The sequence below is a fragment of the Gallinula chloropus genome (genome assembly GCF_964237585.1).
Source record: "Gallinula chloropus genome assembly, chromosome: 16".
NCBI lineage: Eukaryota > Metazoa > Chordata > Aves > Gruiformes > Rallidae > Gallinula > Gallinula chloropus.
The window spans coordinates 9975032-9999215 of NC_140101.1; the positions used below are offsets into that span (position 1 = coordinate 9975032).

The 24184-nt window shown below is 38.9% G+C and overlaps 1 protein-coding gene across 1 annotated transcript in view; it reads left to right on the plus strand.

The window, feature by feature from the left end:
• ZMYND8 (zinc finger MYND-type containing 8) overlaps positions 1–19225 on the plus strand; it is a 45206-nt gene extending 25981 nt beyond the window's left edge. The window contains exons 12-21 of the mRNA XM_084271416.1: positions 3478–3630; positions 5185–5688; positions 7386–7760; positions 9826–10016; positions 10953–11033; positions 12048–12126; positions 13877–14116; positions 14269–14426; positions 15827–15916; positions 19083–19225. Of these exons, the coding sequence (XP_084127542.1) occupies positions 3478–3630; positions 5185–5688; positions 7386–7760; positions 9826–10016; positions 10953–11033; positions 12048–12126; positions 13877–14116; positions 14269–14426; positions 15827–15916; positions 19083–19184 (1973 nt within the window). The 3' untranslated portion in view covers positions 19185–19225. The remainder of the gene's footprint in view (positions 1–3477; positions 3631–5184; positions 5689–7385; positions 7761–9825; positions 10017–10952; positions 11034–12047; positions 12127–13876; positions 14117–14268; positions 14427–15826; positions 15917–19082) is intronic.
• The last annotated feature ends 4959 nt before the right edge of the window (positions 19226–24184 follow it).

The window sequence follows — 24184 nt, forward strand, 5'->3', positions numbered from 1 at the left end:
AATTACACTGGTGTCAATGCCACATAATATGAACAAACTTGCTTAATGTGGCTTTAAATGAGCAAAGGGCTTTAAATGAAGCACATATGTAATTATTGTTTCATCAACTATGCTGTTCAGGTTTGTTTTGTTTTATCACTTAAAGTTCCTGTTAATCTTTCTGCTTGATGAAAGGAAGTACTTAGAGGATGATTTTTTTCAAATTGAACATTGCAAATGAGTATTTGTAAACAGTAGGTCAGTTTCTAAATGTTGCAATTACTTCAACCTTGCTGCTCTTCTCCCCTCTGTCTCTCAAGTTAACTGCTGGCAAGGTTTTCTTGTGGTATTTAGGATTTACTAGGGCTTCTCTCATGCCACCTCACATCACCTCACTGACCATCCCTCACTAGGGAGATAGATGGATGAAAGGAATTAGCAGATGTCTTGAAACTCCCTAGAGGTAAATATTGTGATTCTGGAATTTTTGAAAGATGCAGTAGGTAAGTACTAGGTTGGTAAAATAGTTCTGAAAGCAAACAGATGTAAATCAGTTTCCTCAGTCACACTTTGTTCCTGTGAGTATTCTGGATCAGTTCTGGCTTCTTTTTACGTCCTACATGATATTATATGGAGAAATAAATCAATCTGTGTTAGAAAAATGCTTCAGGAAGGCTTCAGATCAAGTGCTATATTCATGTTTTCAGTGAGTTACTGGCACTCTGACTCTGGATACAAGCTCTTGAGTATATTTTTCACTGTTAATCTATCTGTGTGGACATAACCATAGAATTAATTTCTTCTGCTGCACTGCAGCTGTTTGTCTTATCTGAGGTGACAGTACATTTTGAGAAACATTAAGAAATATGTTGTGATTGAGTAGTTTGAGCCACAGATGGGACACATCAGCTAGAGCAAAAAATATATTGAATAAATAGCATGGATTTGAAAATCCAATGTTATGGGTCCATGAGCAATCACATAAAAGAACAGCTATTATGCTTTCGAGTACAGTATCAGTTATTTTTTCAGCTTTAGGGGAGTTTCCTTTGCTTAATATACTCCTTGTAGCTAGGAATGAAAATGGGAACCCTTCTTCCTTTAATAGCATCAGCTGTGCAGGGCATAGGTTCATCTATGAATCCCATGATTTTCAGATATGACTTGCCGTGTCTCATTGTCAAGCATAATGTGAGCAGGGTTTCTCTTGGGGGGTTAAGTAGGGGGGAACCAAAAGTGAAAGTTCAGAAAAGACTCTTGGGTACATTGAGCAGATTACTTGCAGGACTCTGACTATCCTCCAGTTTGGCAATAAGGAAGGAACATTAATGGAAATGAGCCATCTGTTTTTACTAGCAGATTGAGTAAAGTGAAAAAAACTGGAGGTGTGAATGACCAAGCTGTACACAGATTGCTTGGAAAAATACATACTCCTGATAGTATGGGCCCTGTCTGTGTAAAACAGAGGCAGAAAAGCCAGAACAAGAAGTTTGACCAAGTAAGGTGTGAAAATTTTCAGATCAGTAATAAGAAAAAGTGAACGCTTTGGAGATGATCACTTGACGATTTCTCTCTCCATAGTTGGCTTGTCTCTTTGGCTCTGGTTTCTTTTTACTAATGCTTTGACATTAATGACACAGATTGGAAATCCAGCTGTCCTCAGTGAGACTTCCTTGTAGTTTTGATCATTTGGATTCTTAGACTTCTTTAATAAATAAAGATGTAGGGCTCCCTGGGGAGGTATATAGTGTCTTGTCTTCGTCTTCCACCATTCTCTATTTTTCTTCTGTTTGGGTCTTCCACCATTCTCTATTTTTCTTCTGTTTGGGTCTTCCACCATTCTCTATTTTTCTTCTGTTTGGATCCTGCCATGTAGTTAACTAAAGCCATGAAGGCCTGGAATCCAATTCTATACTAAGTGTGATATAACTATTATTGCTGTGGAATTAGTGTGAGTTCGGTGACACAGTGTGAGCACAGGAAGAAGAAACCTAATTTAGTAATCATTCCCAATGCAAGGAGCAGATTTTTCAGAAGTACTTAAGCGACTTAGAACCTTCATTTTTTTTTTCAAAATTTACACTATGCTCAAAATAGTTTGTATTACGTTTCGTCTCATCCAGTATCAATATGTCACGACTGTGAAATTCAGTATTAGTTATATGACCGTTTCTCTGGTATTAGAAAAGACAATGAGGTGTTAGTTTGAATTCATGTATGCTATAATGCATATATATTATAAGCCACGATGATCAAAATTGTAGCCTGTATATTTGGATTGTGCAACTGTGCCACACAAGGTTGCCTCTCTAGGAAGAGATGAAGAATTGTTATTTTAGCAGTGAACAAAAACTGCAGGAATACTTGGATGGTTCCTTCTGGATCTGCTCTATCCATAATACAGATTCGACATGAGTCACGATGTACTATGGATGGTACTATGATACTAGGTCCAAACTTGTAAAGAACGTCTGGTTAGAGGAATCATTGGCTCAGCACTTCTTAGTTATTTCACTTTTCTCCAAGTTGTACATCAACAAAAACCATTGTGTAAGTAAGGAAATACTGTGACATCTTTAACTGCTGTGGAATGAAACTAAATGAAGCATAAATGCACATTATGCCAGCATTGACTTGTGCCTTCTCCATGGCATCTGTCTTTTCCAGCATATGCTATTGGCTCTTTTGATCCTATCATGAGCCAGTTCAAGGAACTAGACTGGCCAAACCTAATTCTTCTCTCCATTCTTTATCCCTTCTTCATGTCCCCTTCCTCTTTTCCCAAACAAGTAATGAACTCCAGACTGGTTTAGTGCCCTGAGCACTAATGGAGTGTTAGCACTTTTGGCAAAGAGTAAAGGGTCAGAAAATGAAACAGAAAGATAACCTCTGAAATTGAAAAATTGAAGCAAAAAAGTGAAACTTTGTTGCTAAGACAGTTTTTGCTTTAGCACTATAGTTTGTACTCTTTGTAAAAAGAATTAAAATTCTCTTTAGGAAAACTCAAGATTTTGCTGACATACATTGAAAAACGTTTTATCTTAAATGTATTAATCATCTAGTGTAACAGTCCACATCTACGAGTCTATTCTTGTGACTTATCTTTTGAATTCTAAATGGTGACTATAAGGATTTTTAGTTGTCTTAACATTCTCTGTGTAAATATTATTACTAGTAGTAAATAACAGCAGTAGCTGACTAGAATTTCTGTCAGACAGCTTACAGACCTGAATGGTTAATCCTTGATCATTTCATGTTGCCAAAGAAAGCACCCACATAATTAATGCACGTGTTTTGCATGTGAAATGTGTGGTAACAGAGAGGAAGAATCCCATATTTGTAGTCATTTTAGAATGACTATTTATCCTATAATTATACAAGAAGGAAAATGTCTTACAGATTGTCTGCATTGTTGATGAATATATTTTACCTTATCTTGGATAGCATTCTCTTTTCTTTTTGTAAAATACTTTTCTTAGTGTTTTTTTCTTTTTCTAGATCGTAGCAAAGCAGAGATGGATCTGAAAGAGTTGAGTGAGTCAGTCCAACAACAGACCACTCCTGTGCAACTCATCTCACCAAAACGTCAGATACGTAGTAGGTTCCAGCTTAATCTTGACAAGACAATAGAGAGTTGTAAAGCACAACTTGGTAAGTAAATCTCAATAATACAATGGACATGTGAAGGATATACTTGAGGAATTTTTGAATTGGAGTTTAGAAGATTTCAAATCGTAAATTCTTAAATATTTTATGCATTAAAGCAAGAATAGAGGTACCGAGGTACCAGTATAGGTTGGGGGTTAGCCTGCTGGAGAGCAGCCTGTGTGAGAGGGACCTGGAGGTCCTAGGGGACAGCAGGATGACTGTAAGCCAGCAATGTGTCCTTGTGGCTAAGAAGGCTGATGGCATCCTGGGGTGTATTAGATGGGGGGTTAGTAGGTCAAGAGAGGTCCTTCTCCCCCTCTGCTCTGCCCTGGTGAGACGCACTTGGAACATTGTGTCCAGTTCTGGGCCCCTCAGTTCAAGAAGGGCATAGAACTCCTTGAAAGAGCCCAGCACAGGGCCACCAAGATGATGAAGGGAGTGGAACACCTTTCTTATGAGGAGAGGCTGAGGGAGGTGGGCCTCTAGCTTGGAGAAGAGAAGACTGAGGAGTGACCTTATTAGTGTTTATAAATATATAAAGGGTTAGACTCAGGAGGACAGAGCCAGGCTCTTCTCAGCGATGGCAGCGATAGGACAAGCGGCAACGGATGCAGCTGGAGCAGAGGAAGTTCCATGTGAATGTAAGGAGGAACTTTTTCACTGAGGGTGATGGAGCACTGGAACAGACTGCCCAGAGAGGTTGTAGTCTCCCTTCTCTAGAGACTCCATTCAAACTCCACCTGGATGTGTTCCTGTGTGATTTAGTCTGGGTGATCATGCTCTGGCAGTGGGGTTGGACTAGATGATCTTTCGAGGTCCCTTCCAACTCCTGACGTTCTGTGATATTGGAACTCTGTGGCAGGTAGAAGGCATTGAACTAGTTTAACTACAGTGACACCTGATGTTTTAAACTTTTGTCATAAAGCTTTAATCTTTTAATCTACTTTGTATTATTCTGATGTAGATAGTATGACAGAATTATAGTATTAGTATTAGCTTTGTAAATGGAAGAATTTAGAACTGTACCTTACTTAGGCAGTTGCATGAATTAATATATCCATGCACATGGGAACTGAATGCTGTTAGAAACACTAGTGTTGTCTGGTACTTAAAGACTTTCTAGACACCAAAAAAAAATACGGTTTTCCTCACAAAACTTAGTGTTGTAAAATTTATTCTGCAACTGTGAACATAAGTAACCTTAGGCGAACCATGTTACTGGTTTTAAGGTTGTTTCCTGTGGATAAAAATTCCTCTGTGTATTTGCCAGCACTGGTCTTCAGTTGAACAAAGCTACAGCTTGCAGGTAGCGGGAAAAAAGCAGTGAAAGAAGAGCCATTGAATAAAAATATGAATTGGAATATGTGGAAGGTAATCCTTAGACATCCTGGTATTGACAGAGGGCACTGAGGGGAAGTGTTTATAGCTTAAGGACTGACAGTTACGATGTCAGTCATATGGCAAGGTGTGTGTGGTATAGTGGTATGTGTACACTTTGTTATTTTGGTCATGTCAGCCTGATGTCAGCATGGAATATACTTTTCTTCCCACAATTAGGAATAAATGAAATATCTGAAGCTGTTTATACTGCAGTAGAACACAGTGACTCTGAAGATTCTGAAAAGTCTGACACCAGCGACAGTGAATATAGCGATGAGGATCAGAAATCAAAGAATGATCAAGAAGATGGAGAGGACAAGGAAGGTACAAGAAGTGACAAAGAATCATTGAGCTTGAAAAAAAAACCTAAGCCCCCAGCACAGAATGAAGACAAGGAGGAACTTAAAAGCACAAGTCCAGAAGTAGAGAAAACAGATGACCCAGTCAAAGAAAAGGCAATTGTAGACACTGAAAAAGAGTTTTCTGAAAAGGGAAAGAGTTTGCAGCACCCTGCAAAAGAAAAACTGAAAGGTAAAGATGAAACAGACTCTCCAACTGTGCATTTAGGACTGGACTCTGATTCTGAGAGCGAACTAGTCATCGATCTAGGAGAAGATCATTGTGGCCGTGAAGGAAGGAAAACCAAGAAGGAATCTAAAGAACCTCCTCCTAAACAAGATGGTAGGATGAATTCTTTCCTTCTATATTTTTGCCTTCTGTTTTGTAAGGCTATTATTAAAGCTAGCTTTTGGATTAACATAAAAATATTTGTAGTAAACCAGTTTTTATAAATTGTTTCATTCTTTGTGACTATGAAAAGCCTTGTCAGTCCTTATTATAGTTTGTAGTTTAAATAAACAATGCTGCTTTGAGTTTCAGCAGTGTAAAATTATATCAGGAATTTTTTTTCTGACACACATAGAATTTATTTTGCAATTTTTACGACTTTCAGTTATAGCTTTACATATCCATAAACTCCCCAAAATTGCAGGTATAGAAGAGGGTGGAGCTTAGCAAATCTACAAATTGTATAAGGTCCCATCGAAACTAATGTAAATGCTCTCAGAATAATCAAAGGAACAGCTAAATCACATGTATTGTCCCTTGTTCCTGTGTGTTGCTAAAAGAGGAAAGCAATCTGAATTAATGATTAAAGTGCTTTTGCTAAGCTTGTACTGCATGTTAGCCATTTGACAAAACAAAATATTAAAACAAGATTTAAATGGCTAGATTGAAAAATCTCTTATTCTTTGTATAACTTTCTCTATGTTTTATAGCATGTTGGCTCAATTGTTTTATTTAAAACAATGTTTTCAATAACATAACTGAACATGCTTTAAAGACAAATTAATGCTTCTGAATTTTGAATCTTAAAATGGGACGTGATGGGTAAATGTTATTACGAGATAAGAAAAAAAATAGGTTTATAAACTAAAACCAGAATTGTATTTCTGACGATTCTTGTCTCATTTAAAAATTTATTAATCAAGGCAGCTTTGGGAATTTCAAAACCACTGATCCCAGGTATTACTAGTGGCTTAAACCAGTGACAGTTGAAATAATAAATAATTCCAAAATTTTACTTTGATACAGCTACAAAAGAAGATACATGTTCCAAGTGAAAATAAAAATTGATTTAAATATCCATATGTAGAGACATATACAAATATATTCTAGGCATATTTTCTGTCCCATCCATGATGCCAAGGCCCCTACCTTTACCGTGGCTATCTGGTATTAAAGCACTCTCCAGGAAAGGAAAGCTGATGTGTGCAAATCTGAAGGTCTGTGACCCCTCTCCAGGCATCTGTCAATGCAGCAGCCTTTTTTTTCAGACATGTTTTTCCTGGGCATAGCATAAGAAGATTCATCCGATTCCTAATTGATCTGATAGGTGGAATGGGCAGCTGTAAACTCAAATATTTTTGAGTAAACACAGATAGCTAAAATGTACTGCATATCTGGCTGTCAGTGCCAGTTCACCTTTGCTTAGAAAGTTTTTAGCGTGTTGTTCCTTCAGTTACTGTTCAGTTATTGTTCATTTTGAACACTTGCATTTTTCCCCTGAAAGAAATGGTGAAGACAGGTGTAAGTGGTTACCCAGAAACATCCTAACAAATGCTAACCTCTCATCTTCCAAAGGATGTCAAACTGGGTTTCTGGGTTATCTACTTCATGTTTCCCTTAATGGCTCGTGCTTCTGAATTGCCACCAACTTAACTGACTGAAATGAGTTTACTTGTAGAATATCAGTTATCCTTTGAGAAAAATAATCCCAAGTAGACTGGGAGGTGCATATGTTTCTTCCAAAAATTAGGTTAAAATTATGAATTGGATGTGTTGGTGAAAAGCTGGCATTACATCTTATGTTTACTTAGTTGTAGGCAAAACTCCACCTTCCTCCAGTGCAAGCACACAGCCTCTACCAGAAACTCCAGTACTTACCCGCTCTGCAGCCCAGACTCCACCAGCTGGTGTGACAGCAACTACTAGTGCTTCTTCTACTGTTAGTGCTCCATCTGCAGCCACTGGAAGCCCTGTGAAAAAGCAGAGGCCTCTGCTGCCTAAGGAAACTGCCCCTGCTGTGCAGAGGGTGGTGTGGAATTCTTCAAATAAATTTCAGACATCTTCTCAGAAATGGCACATGCAGAAGGTGCAAAGACAGCAGCAACAGCAGCAGAGCCAGCAGTCTCAGTCACAGCAACCTCAGTCCTCTCAAGGGACAAGATATCAAACAAGACAAGCAGTTAAAGGTACACACTTTCTAACTCAATGTGCCTGTGATGCCATAATTCCCCAGTAGTGATCTCAGTGCTCCAATGCTGCCCAACCAGGAGTTCTTCCATATAAACAAAATCTCAAAGTGTGGTTCTACTCTAAGTGACTTTAAAATACAACATCTTACTCACCATATCTGCTCCTTCTGGTGTGTATTTAGAGTCCTGTCTCCTTATTTTAATGATGAAAAGTTTGTGCATGTATCTGTATAAGTATTTTCTTCCGTTCTTAGCTATCATGGATTTGAGAGAGTAAACCAAATTATTTTCTAGATAATATGATAAAACCATTAACTCCATTCCATTTGCATCACTTCAGTATCTACAAACAGGACCCATTTTGATCTGGCAAGAAGCTGATCTGTACAGTTTTTCATAGAGTATAATTTTACAACAGTGAAATTACCCAGGCTGCATTTGTCTTGAAGTCCCTGTCATTTAACTCTTAACAAGACTTTGATGCTGCTTCACTTAGCAAACAGCCACAGCATTTTAGAATGTTTTCATAACTGTTTTCTTAAAAAACCCTTTGCCAAAAGTTTTGCTAATAGTAAGCATATGGTAATAAAAGTCCATGCTTCTATTGCTTCACTTCACAGAACAGTAACTTAGCAAATCCAGCTTCAGTGTAATTTGAAGTTAATATACTGATCTGTTTACTGTTGGGCTTGATGAATAGATACTCTCCATTCTGCTAACACTGCTGGCAAGCCAGTAATTTCATGGGGAAGAGAGGTTTTGTTAATGGGTTGCAATCAAATATTTACCAGAGGCACATTCTCTGGCCTGAAACTACTTTTGTCACTGGCATTTAAGAAGTGTTGAAGAAGTGGTGTCTTTCTACTTGTAGACTGCACAAATTTGATAAAGGAATATTCAGTGAGAAAAATAAATGTGGAATTTGGTAAAGTCTTATTTTTTAATAGAGGCTTATTATAAGAGCTTAATAATATGGACTGAACTTTAAATGTTCAGCCTGTGAGTTTTATCAGTGTTTGGTATTGAGCCCATCATAGCTATGCTCCAATTTAAATAATACCTTGTCAAAATATATGAAATGAGAACTATGAAATGTGCACATTTCTTACATACAAATTGGCATAAATAAAATTACAGTACACAAAGATAAATTGAATAGCGTTTTATTTCAGTAATTTCTCTTTTGAGGATATTGGCAATGAAGACATCTTTTATACTATAAATAATTAAAAATAAATCCTTAAATTTTCGTTGTTTTGGGTTTCTTATATTAAAGACAGATAAGTTATTGGGCATGAAAAGGTGAGGATCTTTGCATTCTGATTTGTACATATTTTTTAATTATCCATTGCTTAAGATTATTTGAAATATTGACCAAAGACAACAATTATTTTTCTTATCCTATTTGAGCTAACACTATGAGTAACTTCCTTGCTTCGATGACTTAATCTAATGTTTCATTCCTTGCTCTGCAGCCAGCCAAAACCTAATGTTGATCTGGATGTATGTATATTAACTATATATTGATATTAAACACTAGTGATAATCAGTAGCATTAATAACAAAAGAATGTGAATAATATCAGGAAGTATTAGTGAAGTAGGCTTTCTTCAACAGTGGCTCACTAAACCTTGTTTCAGGGGGTGGGGGTGGAAATCAATAAAAAGTTTCAAAATTATGGCAAATGAAAATCTTAACTTACACTTATACGCATTATATTATTTGGTAGCTCTCCAGATTGAGAGGTTAGGAAGTGAATTCCATGGAAGTGGGATGGAAAAGTCCCAAAATGGGAGGCATACAGGTGTGAGTGAGACGTTTGCATTGGCCAGTTTAAAATCTAAAGTTTCAAAGATGTATTTGCTTCATTACCAGTAAGCCTTACAATCATGTGCAAGTTCAGTAACTGGGCACTCAAAATAATTAATTGATTAAATAGCACCATTGTATAAACCATGTAAGTTTTGGAAATGGTTAGGTGCACACATTTAAGTTAGAAGTTTGCCTATTCATTTTCATAATTGTTTATGCGATTAATCTGCTGTATGTTCTCTTTTCTTAGCTGTGCAGCAAAAAGAGATCACCCAGAGCACTTCCACATCAACTATAACCTTGGTTACAAGTACTCAACCTATTTCTATGGTTACCAGTTCTGGATCTGCAAGTACACTCTCCTCCTCAGTTAACACAGACTTGCCAATTGCAACGGCTTCAGCTGATGTGGCTGCAGATATTGCTAAATACACTAGCAAAGTAAGTTATTGAGCAAGGGTTTCTTTTTCAGGTTGTCATGTGTTACGTATTCATTCTATTAGGTAGGAACTGCTAGATTTTGACAGGAGTGCTGAACCATCATTTGAGAGATGGCTGAACAATGCCATTCCAAGCCAGTGTGCAATACAGTAGGTTTCAGCAGCTCAGACACTTCAGGCCCTTTCCTTTTTGTGTTTCCTCATTGCTACTGTTTGTTTATGTTGCATTGTCTTTTGGACCATTTTCTGTGTTTTCTCCTAAAGGTGAATATATCCCCATAGCATCATATTTACAGTAAGCATAAACATTTCTGCATCTGTGTCCAGTAATGCATACACAAAAATGTACCTATGTTCTAAGATACTGTAGAGCTTCATCATATGGTACCTTGTCACAGATACGTATTCAGGTACTAAAACAGAAGCTAAGGTGTTAGAAGGAAGATGTGATGTAATATTTTTAATAACAGTGACGATGAAGGATGAGGCATTAGCTCTTCATATACTCTCTTAGAACTTCAAATTTAAAAGTCAAGGTGAATACTATATAAAGAAATAAAGTTGAGTATCCAGGCCTTAAAAATGCCAGATAAATCTTGACTGTCAGGTTTCAATATTCTCACTCAATCATACAATGTTGGTAGGATTGTCAGTGGTCAGCAATATCAGTAAATGTTGTTCATTTGTTTTCTTCCTCAAATAAATTATATTAATGGCAATTTATTGGAAAAGTAGAAGGTCAAGCAGTTCACTAGTTCAGGACACTTAAAATTCAGTCACGCTCAAGAGTCCTCTAAAAGCAGACCAAGACAAATATATAGAGATACATGGGTCAATGTTGATAGTAATAAAAGTTTACATTAGAGTGACTGAAAGGAAAGGAAGTGGGTGTCTATTAAATATATATATATATATTATTATTATTTTATCCTTTCAGATGATGGATGCAATCAAGGGAACAATGACTGAAATATATAATGATCTTTCAAAAAATACTACTGGAAGTACAATAGCTGAGGTTAGTACAAGATTTTAAAAAAAGCTTGTATTATAACTTTGAAAGTTGCACAATAGTGTTTTTGTATAAAAAAGTGTGATATAACTATCCCTACAAAGTATTATATATTAAGAATGTCTAGAGTTGCTAACTTATATGCTGTTTTATAGAAGGAATTATAAGAGTGGTGGAGAAAAACACTGACAAAATATCAGATGGGCCCTGTAAGATAAGCAGTAGGCCATCAAGCCCAGATCCTTAAAGCTTCTGTTAAGGATTTCATTTTGTGTCACTTTCAGAAATTAAGTACTTTTTTGGACATGTCTTTTTTTAGTTCAATAAAATAATAAAATAAATCAAAAGACAATTTCAATTTACTTGTAGTGCAGTAGTTTTTTCCAGTTATGTGATTTTGACCACATTTTTTAATACTTTTAAAAATACTTTTGTACTACTTACATTTTTTTATGAAATGCTGTATATTGAGTTTAATTGTTTCCAGACGTGGTACTTAATATCATTTAAGTGTTTTCTTTAAACTTAGATTAAGCAGTATGAGCCAAATACAATCATGAATAAATAGTGTGTTGATTTGCTCACTTTAACCAAAATAAGGAAGTCACAGAGCAATGATACTCATATTCCAAATCCAGAGCAAGTGAAAAACTTGCTTTCCTGAGCCTTACCAAGTTAAAAAGGAAAAAAAAATTCTAGTAATAAATGCAAACAAAGCTCAGGAATAGGTTTTTGATTCCAGTCAGAAAAATTTGAGATGGGACTAATTTCAGAGGAAGCAAGAGGAAGTTTATTAGAAGTACTCTTTGTTTTCAAACAATCCTGTACTTTTTATGGTAAGCAAATCTAGCAAACAAATATTTACAATACCTCAGACTGGTTTGGGGTTTACTATGGTCTTGTTCTCATGTTAATAAGTGATGACCAGGCTCTTTGCTTTGGGCATGTTTTTCTGTATAATCATGGATTATACACTGCATCTTGTTTATTATTACTGACTGTTAAGTTTTTCATGTTTAGATTCGGCGTTTGAGGATTGAGATAGAAAAACTTCAATGGTTACATCAACAGGAACTCTCAGAAATGAAGCATAATCTAGGTATGAAAATGGCAGTCCAAAGTTGTGTGTCAGGTTTTTGATCTAAATAGAAAATCCAAATGCTTGTGGTATATACTGTCTTCACCATACACTACTACAAACTGTCTCAAGTGAAGCAGAGGAAACCTTATATATTGCACTGCTCTGATGTCAGGGGGCACATTAAAAAACATCCACAGTTACCTTATCTGTGCATATTAAACAACAGGTGTTGATGCCTCTGAGACAAAGGCTAAAGAATGCTTTTGATATGACAGAGTAACTAGTCCGTGTGTCATAGGACAATCCCTCTTCATGAGATATTTTACACTATTTTGTACTGATTCTCATATGAACCAGGTTCTGTTAACACAGCCACTGGAGGAACCTACTTCCTCTGGTGTCTTTGTAGATTGTAGCTGACATTCTGGTTCAGATCAGCTGTTGCTGTACATACTTTATTTAAAGTGAATAGACAAGTGTGACTCAATCTTGGTGCCAGCCTGTCAGTGAAATAAAGTCAAAATACTGCCTTAAAGAAATAAAAGACTCCCCTCCTAGGAGGGGGATTTTCATCCCTACATTCATTCAGCCATATGGGTGTGAAATGAAACCACAATTACACTGTGATTTCTCTTAATTAGTCATTTTTAATGGACTGACTGTGGGGAGAAGGTTGCAATTGCATCATCAATTCTCCTTTAGAGTGTGTGCAGTCTAAACAGCCTTAGGACTATGTAATACAGTGTCCTAGGCCACTTTTCGACTCTATTTATGCAGAGCCCAGCTGAAATGGAAGTACATTAAGTGCTGAATAACTCCATATTCAGACACGCCTTTGGTTCGTTAGTAACATTTTACTGTTTCAGCTCAGGGCAGACCACCTTTTCCACTGCTGCAGAATTACTTGGGTATGGCAACAACTCATCTGCAGCTCACAGAACTGAATGTCTAGGTGTGCTCACAAGTAAAAGAAAAATCCTTTAAACCCTGGCACTGTTTTAAGCTACTGATGTAAACAAACACTTTTAATGGTCTTTCGAAAATATGTCATCTTCAGAGTTTTTTAGGAGACTCAAAAGATTCTTTTTCCTGAGTTAAGGTGGCTGTAATTGCCATGCTTTATTTGCCTTTGCCCCTGTTCTCAAAGATCATGTCAAGCTCTCTTTTGCTCAGTCACTGAGAGTGACTGAGGTATCCATTTATAACTGCGTTAATAGTGGGTGTCTTTCAGAGAAATCCTGCAGTAAGGCTCAGATTTAGAGCTTTATTCATGTAGTGATGAGTTTTTTACATCTTTGTTAGTGTTCCTCTTAAACTTTCCCATTTTTCTTGTAAAGAAACCAAGATACAAAGAACAACTGATTCACTGTTATTTATTTATGAGAAGAGGGAAATGTAATTCTCTATTTACTGAATAATGGAGGAGAACAGAAGTTCGGGCTTGTAAAGATAAAGCATGTTAGCAGCTGCATACATCCTTTTTGTGTTTATGCTGCACATGGTTCACCTGGATTCTGATCCTTTGTGGGGCATCTAGAAATAGAGAGTTAAACAGAAGGTAATGGTGAAGGGTAACAATCACGGTACCAGAATGAGAAGTTGGAAGACTTTCATTTGTTCAGTAGGTATGAAACAAAAGAGGCCAAAACTCAGGGAATATTTTGATTGTTAGTTTTCATTTCATGTTGTCTTTAAACTCATGAAAAATTAGTACCATGTTGTTGGGGGTGGAAAATGGAAAAATAATCTTCCTTTGCTTTTTGAGTAGAACTGACAATGGCTGAAATGCGTCAGAGTCTAGAGCAAGAACGAGATCGTTTGATTGCTGAGGTGAAGAAGCAGCTGGAACTGGAAAAGCAGCAAGCAGTGGATGAAACTAAAAAGAAACAGTGGTGTGCTAACTGCAAAAAAGAAGCTATCTTCTATTGCTGTTGGAATACTAGCTACTGTGACTATCCCTGCCAACAAGCTCACTGGCCTGAGCATATGAAATCTTGCACACAGTCAGGTAATCTTGTTCTGGGCTCTCTGTTTCCTATCTGGGGGGTTAGGGTGGGTGCAATACAGTGATGCAGTGTTCTTCATTCACACGGGTGCAGATGTGACTGGGAACTGGTACACAAGTAGCAGCTACTTTCTCTTTTTTTTCCTTTATTTTAGCTACTGCAACACAGCAAGAAACAGATAATGAAATTAGCACAGAAACATTAAACAAATCATCCCAGCCCAGTTCAAGTGTGCAGCCGACACCCACGGAAACAGCCAGCACCCCTAAGGAAAAGGAAGGTTCAGCTGATAAAAGCAAAGAGAGTGTTACAGTGAGTATCCCTGCAGTCACTTCAAACAAAACCAGTTTGTAAGATTTCTCTGAAACCTAGCCCTAAAGGCTTCCCTGTATCAGCCAGGAATTTATGACTGTTTGCGTATTTCAGAGTGTGATTTGGGGAGTGTGATAGGGAGTTGTGGGGTTTTTTCTTCATCTTGCAAAAAAAAAAACCCCTTCTCTGGGAACACCCTTTCCCCTTCACTCATTCCCAATAAAACCTTGTGTTGGCTTGACTCATCCTTCCAGCCAAAGGGGACTGGACCTCTTTCTCTCTCTCTCTCCAGGACCCATCAGTGTAGCTTCTGGTCTGGATCTTTCGATACAAGTTGCCTTCTGATAAGCAATACTGACTGCAGCACTTCCAAGCCCTTCTTGCCTGGGGGTTCAGAGGCCAAGCTCAAGACCTGCATTCAAATCAACTTCCTTTATCACAACAGACTGCCACTAGGGTACCACAATGTTCCATAACACTGATACAACAGTTCACCTGGATCTACAGTTAACGGAGCAGTGTGCAGTTACGAAATCCTCCATAGCATCTACTCTAATAGTATTCAGTAGGCAAGGATGAGCAAATGCTCTAATAAAAGGGACTTAACATTGCATATATAGAAAATGTTTATAGAGAAGATTCTGCTTTATAGGTAGGGCTTGACTATTAGCAATTCAGCACCGTTTTTCTTCTGCCCTTGCAAGATTTATTAAATGAAAAATTTTAGGGGGGGGAGGGGGCTGATCCTTCAAACCCTTACGCATAATCCCCCACGTCAGTAGGAGCCTTGTTGTATTTTAAAATATTAAAAGCAAACTAATTTTGTAGTATTGTGATTCCAGCATGATGTCTCATTGAGATAGTCCTATAGAATTGGGAAGCATAGTAAACTAGAGAGCTGTGTTCATTTCTTGACACTTTTGCTACTGTCTGGTGTTAGATCTCTGAGCTTGGGCGTAACTTGGGAAACAGACATGGAGAGGGAAAAAGAATGTGCTGTTCCACCTTGAATGCTTTGGTGAAGTTAGTTGAACTCTGGCTCAGTCAATGTTCATATGCGTTGTTTGTGGCAGCACTACCTTTGTATTACTGGGGAAATAGGGGATGGGAGATAATCAGTTACCTAAAATTTTTGCCAGGGAATATTCCAGTTCTACAAATCTGGAATTGCTTTCACATAGAGGTTCTACCTGAAACATCATGCTGTATACATTGATCACGTCCATAATTTGAATTTTGTTTTATTAACAAAGAAGTAACCTGTGAATTCATTATGATGCAAATTTTTAACACAAACAAAACATCCAACATAAATTTCATATAATAACAATAATAACAACTAGGTGGAATTTATGTAAAAGCTGAGACTTCTACTGAGGTTGCCTGTGCTGTCTCTGCAGATAGCAACAGGTGTGACAAGCAACCAGCCTATAAAACTGGTCCAGGTACCGCAGACCACCACCTATATTCCAACTACTCAACCCACAATTGTAAGTACAATATTGTCATTTAAAGTCTGCAGTAGTGCTGTTCCTGGCATTAAAATTGCTCAGTATTTCTGGGGGGTTGTCTCCATCTGCTGCTCTATCAAGATATGAATTCACTGGTGTAGTCTCAACTTGCAGTGCAAAATGCCCTATTTTGCTGTGCAACATTCCACCCTTTCATTTCATCATTTCGTTGATACAAGGATTCAGAAATTGCCATAAAGTATAGCAAAGGCTGAGGACAGTCAGACTTCCATTCTACATTATCACCTTAGTTATTTGTCCGTTTCATGTATATATTTGACCACAATGTCAATGTAAATATATAGAATTCATTTTAAATAGCTTTTAAATATCTTTTTGTCTATGGTATCCTAAAGAGATTTAATTAATTCTTAGCTATGCTTGATATTCCTGTGACATCTCAGTAACTATGAAAGAAAATATGCATTCATCAGCAGTGTATCTCCCATGCAGTCTTGCACGTTAGCGTTACAAAATTATGAGAAATGGCATTGGAATCAGACCTGTTTTTTCCATCAAAGACATCACTAAGGACACTTGAATTCCCTAGTGTTGCTCACAGGAGGGGAGACAGAAGTGAGTTTGAACTTTGCATTTTAAGCATCGGGATATCCCATTCTTTCAGCCGGTGGCATTCCGCAGGGCTCGCTTCCGAGTCAGCACGGCACCTGAGCTGACTTCCTTCTTACCAAGAGGAAACCCTCTCATACCACAGTGGTCCCTGGACGGCATGCTCTGTCTCAGCCGTGGGTTCAACAGAGGAGCCTGTGTTTGGATAACTTCAGTTCATCTTATGACTGAAGATAGCTAATTTATGACAAACACCATATCGTGATTTAACAGTATACCTTAATCACACTGTGATTGTGAGGCCTAGTTTGCTACAGAAGTTACTCTGTCCTTCTCCTTGTGTACACACACCCGCACGTACCCCCCACACTCCCCAGCTGCAGGAGACGTGCCCTATGTGCATAGGCCTGTGGATACATGTGCACACACACACACATACAGTATTTCAGAGCCATTATTTTCCACACAAACCCTCTTAGTGGGGATCATGACTTTTCACATTCCTGGTAGCATTTTAACTCGCCTCATTTTGTCTCAGCTGAGAGCACTGTGCACCTTTGCAGCATCGGCCCTAAGTTGCTTGGACTGAATTACCGTAACAACAAGGTTCTGTATGTGGTTTAAAGTCGAGTGGCAAGCATCAAAGACATTAGGCTCTTGTGAACAGCTGAGAGGTTGTAAGGTCATCAGGTGGTTTTGCATAATATTGGGGAAATGGCAGTTACCTTCCTGGGTTTTCTGTAAGACAAAGTGTGTTGCGTTATGTAAAGCGTTATCGGAACGGCTGAAAGGTTTCAACCTTTATTTGTGCATGTTTAAAACTTTGTACACATTTGCATTAGTCTTGCACAGCTACAGACACCTCTGTATTCTAATGACTGCACGTGCAATTTAAATAATTTTAAACCTTAGTGCATGTATAATACGTATGCAAAATGTACATATGTGTAAAACTGGCAGAGGTGGAAAATTTACCTCTCAGGGAATGATCTTAAATGCATTTAAGGAGTCTCGCACATTCCATATCCCAATCGCTATAAGAACTGAAGCTTATTTTTTTCTCTTAAGTTTATATTTAAATGGCAACTGTGGCAACCTTAATTTCCCCACCTGTAGTACTAACAATGACTTAAAGAATGGCTTCTTCAGGGTTCGGTTTGCACTTTGTTTCCAACTAGGAATTTCTTCCTCTGAACAACTTCCAGTATATCTTCTGGGTACCGTTTCCATGGGACCCTCTGTACACATCTAAAATCATTACAAAATGGCAGTAATCTTGAATTTATTTAGCAAATTGTTTATTTTAATCCTTCCTGCAGTTAAAATAAGGTCAAAATACCAATTCATCATCTTTGCATTCCAGGGAACGGAATGAGTAGGCTTCTGGAAGGCACAGACTTTGTCACACAGGAGCTGATAAGCACTCTAGGCCGGAATCTCAGTAGGGATACTTTGTTGAATACCATTAAGACACAAATGTGGTTTCTTAAAGCAGTGTGGGGAAACGCTGGGCTTCAGTGAACTTGTATTTCTTCTTCCATGTTCTCTCTGGAATGTCACGCTACTGTCAGGGGGAAGATCTGTGCATCCCTTTCAGATTCCTCAAAGTCTCACTTCCTGTTTCTTCCAAAACATGTTGTGAACTGAAATGGATGCGTGCGCTTGATCACGGGTTGTGCATCACTGAATTGTACCAAAACATGCTTGCAGCTTGTACGGGGTCGGCATTTCTAGACTTTCTCATGGTTTTGGAGGAAGCTTCATATACAGACTTAAGATTCAATAAATCCTTTTCCAGATCTTCCAGAGTGATGTGACCGTGGCCAGATTGTTTAACATTCTTGTGCCTTTGTCTCTGCATCTGTAGAATCAATGACCACCTATAGAGATGTCCTGAACCTTCATTTGTCAAGATTTATAAATCATGATCTGTATGATGGAAGTGAAAAGCTTATTCTATATTAATATTTTTACAGGGTGTGTAAGACAGTTCCCAGTAATGCTGATGGTTTTGTCATTGATTTGTGCAAAAGTTAACTTAAGTACTTTTTTGTTCACATGGATGTTCTTTGTTCTCTTCTGTGTAGACTGAATGCATGGGGGAGTTCCTTTTGGGGAAAAAGATTTAAGTAATGTGTAACAAGAATATACTTATAAACAAGGGTATTTTTGTACTCCAGTTTGATTTGTCAAAACTTTTTCAAATGACAAAGGATTTTCTTAGCCCTTTTTCCTCTTCCCATGTGTTAGTTTGGGGAAAGTACATAACTGGATTTAACTATGAAAACCTAACTCTTCAAGCACAGCCAGAGTGGGTACAGTCCCCATCGGACCACCTGTCCCTGTAGTTATACAGCAGCAGTAATACGAAGACAGAAAAACTCTTGGCTATAGGAAAGTAATTACACTACTTTCTGCCCTGGAATGAGGTCATATTGCAGTAATAAATGTATTAATTCTTGCACAAAATTGGAACTTGTTCTGGATTTTCCCTGGAAAAGAAATATCTATTTCTGTGGTCATGTTTATGTGACCTTTAACATAACAATATGTTTCTCTTGGTTTTAATCCACAGACCATTCCTGTAGTGGTAAGTCCTTCTGCTGGGACAGTGGCAATGAGAACTGGAGTTCAGTATGTTCAGACCACAATGCCAGTCCAAGTACGAAGAGTCTAACTGCTAACGAGAAGTCCATACAATTGTTGGAATAAATAAATTAATAGAAATGTGAATAATAAACAGAGTTCTTTGGATTAACCTCAAAGATTCAGACTTTAGCTTTGTATATGTGTACAAAGCATTAACTACACTACATTAATGTAAAGCATTAGCGCTGGCTTAGAAAAGCTGAGGACAGGTAAGATCCATATTAAATCTATGCTTCTTTTGTAAATAATGTACAATTTGTGGATGTCATTAGAGTACCATCTCCTTTTTATATTTGTATTGACTTTAACTTATAAAGAGCGTTTGAAGTTGGAAAAGGAAGGTTTAAAACAGCCTTATCACAAGCTAACACTGAAAACTGGTCTTGGGGAAATGGCAGTTACACATCAAATAACATAATAATGAGAATCTGAACAACTTGATTTGCATTTGGATTGAAAAAAAAATTAAGCATTTTGAAACTGTTGTAGGGTTTCTTTGAGCAGCCAGGCGATGAAGGGTGTCTTTTTTCAGTCAGCTGTATTAGGCAAATTACAGCATTTCCAATCTGAGAACCTGAGATCCATAAAGATTTACATTGGTTTTTACAATGACCAGGCTATTATCAGATTGTTTACAGGTTAAAATTAAGTTAAAATTTAGTTCAGTCCGGTATCAGAAAAGTTGGAAAGGTAACACCAGCTGCCTGAGCAGGATTGCTGACCATTGATATCAAAGATTGAGAAAAGTAAAGTTTTTTCCTATGCTTCACAGTTCAGTTTTCTTTTAAAATCCTCCAAAAGGACTTTGGAAAGCTTTTTGAATGGAACAACAACTAGGTGTGGATCGGGAAACACGGGCAAAGGACTTTTGATGCTGGGCCAGAGCATGTATTATTTATATGATGGGTTTATGTTTTTATGTAAGCATGAAACAGTACAGTATGAGAGAAAGTAACCCCTGAAAATGCTGTCTGTTACACTTATACTGTAGTACCATTTTGTATGTTGTGTAAAACGAAAGCATTGAACAAAGCAAAGGTGATGTATGTATATGAGAAAATTAATTGTATGATATCATTCCAGTACATTCTGTTGTACATTTTAGTCATGTTGATTTCTCCCATTGTTTATAAAAGAATGCGGTTTGTACAGTCTCCAGCTAGTACCCACCTTAGAGGGAAAGGAGTATTAGAGAAAAAAGCGAGAACAGAATATTCGTGAATTGCAGTTGTGTCAAAAATAGCCTAGCTGGCCTTATTTGTGAAGCATAATTGCTTTTAGCATATGGAAGTATTTTTTCACATTTTCTTTGTATAAAATTTGTATTAAACTTAAATATCTTTTTTGACAATTGTGTTTCTTTGTGACTGAGACAGGTGACACACACGATATGCTTTGGGTTTCTCCAATTTTTCAAGAAACTTCACAACTTTTTTATTAAACTGTTTTAGAAAAATGTCCTGTGTTCCTGGATTTCCAGTTTGCTTTCAGTCTGGATGAATGTTCATTTCTGCACAGTCTCCAGACCGTAGATGATTTCACTTAATATTGGATCTTCTGGCACTCAAGTGTGGGACAATTGAACCCAAGCCTGTTGAATTTGAGAAAGAACCAAAGCAGCACTGGCAGGCTGTAAAGAAGCTGCCATTGAGGTATGAAACTCAGCAGTGAAAGCTCACTGGGTGTTGTGCAACACTTAGTGCTTCAGTTGGGTTGGGGTTGGACTGATGCGCTGTATCAGGTATGTCTGTGGGTTCGAAATGGGGACTGTCATAGCTCCCCAAGAGGGCACGAATTGGACAAGACTGCTGTGTGTGCTTAAGGGTCTCTTAAATGAAATGGGGAGCTAAGGAAATAGCTGTAAAATCTTGCTGTGAATATTGGCTTAAAGTTCCTTCATCTGTAGTTGCCTTGTTACATGTATTTGCAAAACAACTAAAGCTCATGTTTCCAGTGCTACTGCTCAAAGAAAAGCACAAGTCTTGAAAGCACGGAATGGTGTTTTGGCCTTCCTCAGGGGGTCTGAGTACTGGTATCACTGAAACAAGCTCTTGTGTTAGGAGGGAAAAGGAGAGAGATGAGCACGTCAGAAATGATTATAGGAAACCATGCTGCTGGCTAAAGCCTGGTGCAGCCTATGGGGGGGTTCTTTAAATGGGCCTTTAAAGAATTTAATGTAGCTCCCGACCACAGTTATCAGGTCAAGATCAAACTGTCATTGCGGATGTTCAGTGACTGCGCTTTTTGCACATTTTAGCTGGTTATGGTAGGAATTAATTGTTTTCCTGAAGATTATTTTGCATTAACTGAATTGAAGGAAGAACACAACTCTGGCATTATGGAAGGAGGTGACACTGATGTGCATGAATTGAAGAGAGAGGCTGTGGCTTGCTTTCCTGTATGATTGAATACCATGACTAGGGATAAGCAGCATTCTTGTTTGTGTCTAGAGTAGAGTATCCCTCTACCCATTGTAGTGTAGCTCATCTCATTTGTTCTGGATCTAAGTATTTTGGGGGAAAGTGCTGTCCTGGGCTTGGAATTTTTACCTCTTTCTGGTGTTGGTGGTTTACCAGTTGCTGTGCCTTTCTCAGGTGTGTCAATGTCTAGCTGCAAGGGCGATGCCAATGATCAGGTGCTGAGTTGATGGGGGCAAGGGGTAGTAAATTGTAAGTAATGAAATGAAAAGCCTCTGACCATCCTGAGAGAACTTTTCACTCTTCAGCTACTGGCACTGTGCTCTCCTTTGCCACCTGCTGTTACAAACTAACTACTGAAACAGGGGTGTATCACTGCTGAGTCCTCTGCTTTTGGGAACAAAGTTGTCTTGGCATTTGAGCTTGGAATTCTCTGTTACCTTCCATTATTGCTGAGGAAGATGCGGGGAAGATTGGCACTGGTGTTCCTTATCTGGGTCAGTCACCTCCAAGGCCTTACCAAGCGGTGGCAGTGTTTTCCTAGCCATAGTGCTGTCAGATTGGAGATGCCAATACCACAGTCGGGGGCTTGGAGGTTTTTGTTTAGCCCCAGAGGTATGATCTGTGTGGAGTCTCCCACAGACAGATTTCACCCCAGAAGCCTGATGTCAGTGTAGGTGTGCCAGGAGCAGACACAGCCAGGCCAGTGCCCCATAAGAGAGGGGCTGTAAGGAGACCACTGTGTTCAAACCAGATGGACCCCACAGCTGCCGGCTCTGCAGGTGTTGGCCACCTGGTTTGTTTGGGCTCCCAGGTCTGGCTGCCATCAGGTAGCCAAGGGAGAGAGCTGCAAGGGGCAAGGCAGAACAGGTACCACCACACACGTTCCCCCTGTTCTTAAGAGTCCCAACCATGTTGTGTGTTGTTCCAGCTCTTTTCTTTGCAGTTTTCTGGTTATTTGACAAAACGCTGTATTCTGTTGTTACAGCTGAACGATTCAAATCTGGGCAAGGCCCGAGTGGGACTTTTGTTCAGATCCAGGTCCTGGTTTAACCCAAACGATGGCTTTAGAAGCCAGAAGCCCAGCAAGGTATTGCCTTTTGGCACATGTGTTCTCGGTGGGTCCCTGCTTGTTCTGCACTGTAGTAGTTTGTGCTGCACTGCTTCCCAGAAGCAGCAGCTGAGAGCAGATGGGTGGGGCAGCAGAGGATAAGATTATGTGGGGGGAACAAAAAACAATGTATTTTGTTTCAGTCCTCCACCTGAAGAGGACATGGGGAAGAGCAGGCTCAGGGTTAAGCTTTAGCTGTGGCAAGTCATGCTGTATAGGCTCAAGGGATGTCTATATGGACACTGCACATCACATAGGGCACGTTGAGCTGGGAACCTACCTGAGCTTTAGCACCAGCAGAACTGAAGCCTGACATGCTGAGCAAGCAGGGGCCTTAGAAAAAAGCCAGCAGCAACAGAAACCCCATTAAACTCCCTGAGGCACTTCTGGGGCCTGGAGCTGACAGGGAAAGCAGCTGTGCCCTCAAGGGCTGCTTGCCCTCCCTGTCTGCTGGAGGAATTCCTCAACTCCCATCCCCAGTGACAGGTCAGGAGTCCATCTTCACTGCTGAACAAACAGCCTTTGTGCAGGTGCGAGTGTTCCCGTAGGCCTGTTGCTCTGTTACTTCTTACTTTAAGTGTTCCAGAAGTTTCCCATGCTTGGGGTAAGAGGCCTTTCACAACCAAATTTGCTATGGCTCCTTCCTCATTTGTCAGCAGTGTAGGTAGCTGAAGCTCAGCAGAAGGGAAAGAATCTTCAGGCTTTTTCTACTCACATTTTACATACTGAAAAAATGGTATGGTTTTTTTTTAATGACATTTTGTCTCTTAAACTGTTACCTTATTTAGACTCCTGGCATGCCAGGAAACCCCATGGTGAGAAGTAGAATGCTGAGTTATTACATTAAATTTTTGTGCAGTACCTTGTAAGTCTGTTGGGTGTTACTAGATATGAAGTTCTGGTCAGGCTGAAGAGAGTTAAAACTTCAGGGATAAAACCTTGGCTCCAATGAAACCCACAGTGTGTTACGTAGGAACAATGACAGCAAGTGAGGAAGGTCCTTACCTGACAGAGCAGAGATGATGGAAAACCACCAGGAAAAGGTAACACAGCGACATGTAACGCTCCTAGGAAACGTGTGAGGAAGTGTTCTGGCCCTTAGAACCCACATCCTATCCACCATATCCCCGCAGGGTGTGCAGGGATTTATCACTGTGACCCTGCAGTGTATTAAACACCTGCAGCAGCCATCAGCACTCGTGCTGTAGGATAAATCCAACTGCAAACTTAGAGCAAATTGGCATTTGAAACTCCATCCTTCCTAGATGGTAGGGAGCAGGTGAACTGCTGCCCTTAATTTCATAATCATGAAGGGAGGATCAGCTAGGTTAGATTCTTCTCCCATTTCTGAGAAATGCCTGGCCCAATAGGGAACCTCCATTATCCAAATTTTTCATTAATTTTTCTAGGAAATGATTGGAAATGCCAACAATGAACATGCTGACAGCCTGCCATGGCCTGGAAAGGGCATTTGAAGTGCTGTAAAATAATTCAGTTTGC